Genomic DNA, 7,915 nt, shown 5'->3' with positions numbered 1-7,915 from the left:
CTGGGAATCAGCCATAGCTGCTTGCTCCGCCCTGTTGATTCTGAGACCCCGCCCCATCCAGGCTGCTGCAAAGCCTTTTGCATATGAATGCCCGGGTCCTTTACAACCTGACAACTACCTAACAAATTGCAGCTGGGCCAGACAGACCCAGAACTTCCAAGAGAAGGCCCAAGGCCCCACAGCAGCTTGCATTGCTTCTCAGCTGGGCCTCATCTGGGCACCCCCAAACCCCCAAAAAAGGAAGGGGAATCTGCATATCTCTTCATAGCTCCTGCTGGGTAACCTCAGGAAGAGGCTTAATTAGCACCTCCTTAGATCCAAGAGCCAGTGTACCCAGTGGTCAGAGTGGGACCACCCAGATTACAACTCCTCAGATTCATAAGGAACACACTCAGGGGGCAGACTCAGTGAGCACCAAAGCCCCACTGAAGCAAGTCTTGCCCCAGAAGGGTGTCTTCAGCACAGAAGTTCTCCCACTGCAGACACAGCTGATTCTCACTGCCAATTGGCCTGGAGGTCAATTCCTCCCAGTGACACCTAAAACAATCAAGGCATAACTACAACAAGACTGTGCACAAAGCCCACAAGGGGGTGCACCAAGAGTGTCCACCTCAGGTAACTGGGGAGGCTGAGCCACTGGGCCCTGTAGGACACCTAGCACACAAAACCACTCTACCAACACAGGGAAGCAGACAAAATGCGAAGACAAAGAAACAGGTCACAAATGACAGAAATGGAGGACAGCAAACGACTGGATATAGAGTTCAAAACCACGGTTCTAAGATTTTTCAAGAATTTTATGGAAACCGCCGATAAATGTATTGAGATCCTTAAGAAATCTAGTGAGACCCTCGATGTTGTGATAAAGGACCAACTAGAAATTAAGCATACACTGACTGAAATAAAGAATATTATACAGACTCCCAACAGCAGACCAGAGGATCGCAAGAATCAAGTCAAAGATTTGAAATACGAAGAAGCAAAAAACACCCAACCGGAAAAGCAAAATGAAAAAAGAATCCAAAAATACGAAGATAGTGTAAGGAGCCTCTGGGACAACTTCAAGCGTACCAACATCAGAATTATAGGGGTACCAGAAGAAGAGAGAGGGCAAGATATTGAAAACCTATTTGAAGAAATAATGACAGAAAACTTCCCCTACCTGGTGAAAGAAATAGACTTCCAAGTCCAGGAAGCGCAGAGAACCCCAAACAAAAGGAATCCAAAGAGGACCACACCAAGACACATCATAATTAAAATGCCAAGAGCAAAAGACAAAGAGAGAATCTTAAAAGCAGCAAGAGAAAGACAGTCAGTTACCTACAAGGGAGTACCCATACGACTGTCAGCTGATTTCTCAACAGAAACTTTGCAGGCCAGAAGGGAGTGGCAAGAAATATTCAAAGTGATGAATAGCAAGAACCTACAACCAAGATTACTTTATCCAGCAAAGCTATCATTCAGAATTGAAGGTCAGATAAAGAGCTTCACAGATAAGGAAAAGCTAAAGGAGTTCATCACCACCAAACCAGTATTATATGAAATGCTGAAAGGTATCCTTTAAGAAGAGGAAGAAGAAGAAAAAGGTAAAGATACAAATTATGAACAACAAATACACATCTATCAACAAGTGAATCTAAAAATCAAGTGAATAAATAATCTGATGAACAGAAAAAAAAATTACTGGGACAGCTGGAAATTTTTGAATATTGACTATAAAATAGGTAATAATATATAAATGTCAAATTCCCTCAATTTTATAATTATAATGTGGTTATGTAAAAGTTTTTTCTTTGGCCCTAGCCAGTTTTGCTCAGTGGATAGAGCATCAGCCTGTGGACTGAAGGGTCCTAGGTTTAATTCTGATCAGAGGCACATGACAGGGTTGCAGGCTCAATCCCCAGTGGGAGGCATGCAGGAGGCAGCCGATCGATGACTCTTTTCATCATTGATGTTTCTATCTCTTTCTCCCTTTCCCTTCCTCTCTGAAATCAATAAAAAAAGTATTTAAAAAAAAGTTTCTTCTTTGGAAGGACATGCTGTAGAAGGTGAATGGTTATGATATATGCACATTATTCTAATGTTTAGCATACAATGTTTGTGTGACATAAATATACATAGAAAAAAATATGGCAAAGCATTAACCTATGAATCTACATAAAGGACATAGGAGGGTTCATTGTTCTATACTTGCAAGTTGTCTGCAGATTTGAAATTTTTCACAATAAAAAGTTAAAAATGAAGGAGAAAAATGAGACATTCTGCATACACACATCCCTTATAAAAATTCACCACAAGGATTTTCTGAGTTTACTACCTGGGTTCTTTCAGCAAGAGGATGGTCACAAGAATGTAATGAGTCTTTGGGCCGAGCTTCTATGGCGTTAGAAGGTCCATCTCCAGCTTCCCCTTTCTGTATGCTTTCATCCGGTAAAAGACGTACATTTTCTTTATCACTGTCATCCTTTGACCTTAGTGCTTGTGTTGAAACTTTTGGCATCACTGCTGTTGATCGTGAGCGAACAGCCCTCCCTCTCTGAACAGTCTCCCATCCTTCAGCATCTTTCCGTTCTGTGCAATTAAAGGAAGAAAATAATAAATATTTCTGTAGATAATAAAAAATTTTAAAAACCTATAAAATAAAAATAATTCCAATCTAATTCCCATTAAATATAAGTCATATACAAATATGACACTGTTATACAAGGTGTATTGCATGTGTGTGTGTGTGTGTGTGTGTGTGTGTGTACACACATACATATACACGTACACACACGCAGAGTCTCTAATTCCTCTAACTACACTGTGTGGTAGGGATTAATCCTACCCCACAAACACTTTCTTTATTATCCCTAATTTACAAATAACAAAACTGAGACTTAGATCAGGAATGACTGGAGGCCAGCCGCAGGGTCCGGAAGTGTGAGTGACCGTCTATCAGAGCACAGGGTGCACTATGTGCTCGCCCTCTTCTCAGGGCTGTACATATAACAACACTTTTAATCTTCACAACCACCTATGAGTGCTATCACCCCGTCCTATCAGTAAGGAAGCTGAGACTGAGAGAGGCTCAGTCATCTGCCCAAGGTCACACACTTAGTAAGTTTTCCAGGACTTAGCAAGTCCAGGCAAATGGGTCTGGTGTTCTTGTCCCAATGGCTAAGTGAAAGCTGCCTCCCCAACTCCCAGAATCCAAAGAGTGTGATTTAAGTTTTCTTCTTTTCTAACACATGTAATTGAGGCTAGAAATTTTCCTCAAAGCATAGCTTTACCTAATCCCACAAGATTTTAAATGTTCATTTTAATTCAATTTACATTTTCTAAATTTCATTTTGATTTCTTCTGACTCATGGAATATTCAGAAATAGACTCTACAATTCCAAAAATGTGAGAATTGTATGGTTATCTTTCCGTAACCGGTTTCTAACTTAATTCCACTGTGTTCAAAAGGAGCAGAGTAAGTTCAACCATCTGAAATTTTTTGGAACTTGTACAGCCATGACAAAGTAGCCTATATCAAAATTAACCTTCTTTCCTCCAAACACGCCTATGAAAACTAGACAAAATATCTAAATGAACTGTTTAATGCCCTGGAAATCAAGCAATACAGGCGAGACTTCAGGAACTATATTCCCTGAGAAAAGGGAAGGACAACAACATGAGATCCACATCCACCCCAAAATTTTCCCTGAAGACCTTTGGAATTCACAGTGCAGGGGAAGTGAGCCCCACAGAAACCAGCAGTCTTGTCTGGCTGAGACAGACACTGGAGTTCAATGAGCCTAAAGCAACGGGGACTGCAGAGGGGCTCACTGCAGGAAAGTGAGCCAAAAAGTCTGCATTCCGTCTTCCCTTAAGAAGTCTGACAGCTGCTGAGCTTTGCATAGACAGGCCAAGACTCCCAGGCACCCAGAGAAAGCAGCAGCTGGGATGCTAATGAGCTGAGAGGTCCTGTAGTAACTGCAGTGCTGAGGAAACAAATGCTGGAAAGCAGGAATGGAGTGGCCTTGGCAAACACCCCAGGTTTTCAGTTGATACTCGAGAAAGAATAAAGACAAAACTAAAACATACCAACTGTAATAAAACCTCAAACCAAGCTCTGATGGAATTAAGGTGATCTGTTGGTACTTTTATCTTCTTGCCAAAAGAAAAGTATTTTTAGAAGGAACCTCTATAATTTTTAATATATGTTATTAAACATATTAAACATTTAATTAAATAGTATGTGGTTTGTTGTAAAACACAATCAAGTAACTGAAAACGCCACAAAAATGTTTTTAAAGTAACAAATACACAGGTAGTTTAGATATTTTACTTTTTGGACACAGACTTTAAAAAAATAACCATTATTAATATATTTAAGAAAATATGGATTCATCATATAGAACAGAGAAAGACATATCAATAAAATGTTTCTAGAGTGAAGCATCAAAAAAAGAATGGCAAAGAATAAGCATTATTTGTTAGGCCTTTCAATTATGACAAGTTCATTAATGTATATCTTTACTGATTTTTCTCTACTTTGTATTATCATTGTTGGGACTGTTATGTTAAAATCTTCCAAGTATGAGTATATATTTTGAAATTTCCACCCTCATTTGTCAGTTTTTACTTTATTTCTACCCCTCTCCCCCTGTGGGTGGTATGCAGGAGGCAGCCAATCAATGTTTCTCCCATGGATGTTTCTATCTCTCTCTTCCTCTCCCTTCCTCTCTCTGAAATCAATAAAAATCTTTTTTTATTTTTTAAAGAAAATAGCCCTAGCTGGTTTGGCTCAGTGGATAGAGTGTCAGCCCACGGGCTGAAGGGTCCCTGGTTTGGTTCTATTCAAGGGCACATATCTTGGTTGCAGACTCGATCCCTGGCCCTGGTCGGGTACATGTGGGAGGCAACCAATCAATGTGTCTCTTTCATATCGATGTTTCTTTCTCTTTATCTCTCTCTCCCTCCCTCCCTCCCTCCCGCCCTCCATCCCTTCTACTTTCTCTAAAAGCAATGGAAAAATATCCTCGGGTGAGGATTAACAACAACCAAAAAAAACAAAAAAAAGAAAACAGATGTGTGAGTAAAGATAAACATAGAATATTACTTTAATATCAAAATAATATTCAAATATTAATAAAATGAAATAGTGGCATGCAACTTAAAAGCGTATACTGCGTAGAGAATGGAATGACTATTTTTTTTCTTTAAGTCAAAAGAGTTATAAAGGACCTACATTATAAATGAATTGACAAAGGAATTGACAAACCTGAGACTAGAATGATTTCCATATGCTTTCATACATTTTTAAAGAATATTTCATAGCTGTAAGTAGGGCAGATTAATATGATATAAATGATGCAAAAGATAACTATATAATGCTATTAGCTCCAATTTCAAATAAAACAAATATTCCCATTGATGTCCACTTGTCTACTACATAGAAATGAATGAAAGCCACTTGCCATTTTTGCAGGAAGTCTTCTGCACTGTCACTGGTGGGCAAGACGGCGCAGGAGCTACATCTGAAGAAGCAGTAGTCCCTGAATGATGAGCCTTTACCTTGTCAGCCCAACTAACACCTGCAGAAGCCACACGGGGAGCAGCCACTGTGCCAGGTGAAGCCCTATGGAGAAAACTGCTGCATTAATAAATCACATAAATATAAAAGTTAAATATTAAATATATACTCAATAGGTTTAAATGTTAAATAAAATATATTTGGTCCTAGCCGGTTTGGCTCAGTGAATAGAGCGTTGGCCTGAGGACCAAAGGGTCTTGGGTTCAACTCCAGTCAAGGGCACATGCCCAGGTTGCAGGCTTGATCCCCAGTAGGGGGCATGCAGGAGGCAGCCAATCGATGATTCTCTCTCATCATTGATGTTTCTATCTCTCTCTCTCCCTCTCCCTTCCTCTCTCTAAATCAATAAAAAACAATTAAATGAATGAATGAATCTCCAATGAGATAACACCTGATTTCTTATCAGAAACCATGGAAACCAGAAGGCAGTGAGAGGACATATTCAAAGTGCTGGGGGAGGGAGAAGGAGGGGGGAGACTTTAAACCAAGAATTACATGCACCGCAAAACTATCCTTCAAAAGCTAAAGGATAAAGTAAGTTATTCTCAGATAAAACTTGAGAAAAACTGTCACTAGCAGACATGTTCAACAAGTCATGCTATAGGGAGTCCCCTACAGGCTGAAATGAGAGGACACTACACAGTAACTTGAATCCACAGGATGAAATAAAGAACACCAGTGAAAGTGCTACACAGGTAAATACAAAAGACCATGTGGATGTATTTTTTCTTCTGTAACTCTCTTCTTGTCCTGATTTAAGACAACTGCATAAAACAATGATTATAAAACTGTGTTGGTGAGATTATCATGTACAAAGATATAATTTATATGACAATAACAACGATAATATATAGATCTATCTTTTTGAAAGAACTGTCAGTTCTTGTTATGAGTCATTTAGCATGGAGTATGTTTATGGGTTTAGATTTTGTGCACCTAATTATTTCTGAATATATTATATTTCCTAAAGTTAAACTGTACATCCTGGGTTTTTAAAAAACATTTTCTTCAAACAATTTCGAACAGATACACAACCACATACATGGGTATTTTTGTAACAGAATATCTGGTTTTATAACACTTTAAGTGTGTTAACCACAGAAAATAATTTACAGCAATGAAAGCCTTAGTAGTTTTTTTTAGTTCATCTCACCCAAAATTTAAGCTTCTTCGAGCATTTGATGTTACACTTATTCTATCTGTCGATGGGCTTGGAAGCACATGCCGTCCTGGAGACATCTTCTTTACTTCCCACGCCAGTGACGTTGGTCTGCCGATTCAAGACAGATTACATTAGCAGAGAAAAGAGAGGAAACCTAATGCTTTCTAGAAGTTACTAGTAGGTGGAAACGTACTTAGGTCACAATTTTTTCCTGGGGCACTGTTGACCATAAAGTAACTATATTACCAGTAAGCAATCACAGATGATGCAGTCAGGGTTTTCCACCCACTTCAGCATAGCAAACAACCCTACTTAAATAAAAAAGGCCATGAGGTACAAAGACATGAGATATATAGTACATTTATGTTTTGAAAGCCTCCACACACCCAGCTAAACACATTTTAAAATGTGGTACAATGGCTCTGGTTGGGTGGCTCGGTTAGTCGGAGTGTCATCCCACACACAGAAAGGTTATGGGTTAGATCTCTGGTCAGGGCGCATGTGGAGGCAACCAATCAATGTTTTCCTCTCAGATCGTTGTTTCTCTCCCTCTCCCTGTCTCTCTAACAAAAACATACTAGTATCTTCTGATGAGGATTTAAAAAAAAGAAATATTGCTTCTTTATAAAAAAGTGGTGCAATGGTACTGATTCAGGCTCGTGTGTCTACTGTCCTGAGAACTACTAGTAAGTGTGTAGTCCTGGGATCCAGACGGAAATGCAGTGAGGAGGTTAAAGGAATACCCAGGGAAACATGAAGGCTCCTTTCTCTACCTGAGATCACCCATGTGAGTGGAAGCATAAACACTTTTTTGCTCTTTGCTGAGGAAGCTAACTCCTCCTTCCTCACAGGCCCACAACCAATCAGCTGCACAATCTCCACTAAAAGGTTTTCCTCCAGCAAAGTGTTCTACACCCATGCCTGCAGTCACCTCCTAGCTCCCCAGAACCTCTGTGCCTCTCACTCTCCATTCAACTAGTGATTTTGATTTTTTAAAAAATATATTTTACTAGTAGCCTGGTGCACGAAATTCGTGCACTGGGGTGGGGGGGGGAGGAAAGGGGCCCCTCAGTCTGGCCTTCACCCTCTTCAATCTGAGACCCCTCAGGGAATGTCCAAGTACCTGTTTGTGCCCACACTTTTAACAGATAACAGCTCCATTGTTGTTTCTTTCTTATGCTTAAAACCAT

General features: G+C 39.8%; 1 protein-coding gene across 1 annotated transcript in view; it reads right to left on the bottom strand.

Annotated features, from left to right (window-relative positions):
• Positions 1–7,915, bottom strand: part of SCAPER (S-phase cyclin A-associated protein in the ER) — a 160,426-nt gene that overhangs the window by 131,108 nt on the left and 21,403 nt on the right. The window contains exons 6-8 of the mRNA XM_014546250.1: positions 6,717–6,833; positions 5,448–5,608; positions 2,318–2,571 (exon numbers count right to left, since the gene is read on the bottom strand). Coding sequence (XP_014401736.1) covers positions 2,318–2,571; positions 5,448–5,608; positions 6,717–6,833 — 532 coding nt within the window. The remainder of the gene's footprint in view (positions 1–2,317; positions 2,572–5,447; positions 5,609–6,716; positions 6,834–7,915) is intronic.

The sequence above is a fragment of the Myotis brandtii genome, unplaced genomic scaffold (assembly GCF_000412655.1).
Source record: "Myotis brandtii unplaced genomic scaffold, ASM41265v1 scaffold439, whole genome shotgun sequence".
Classification (NCBI taxonomy): Eukaryota; Metazoa; Chordata; class Mammalia; order Chiroptera; family Vespertilionidae; genus Myotis; species Myotis brandtii.
This window is presented reverse-complemented; position numbering and strand designations above follow the sequence as displayed.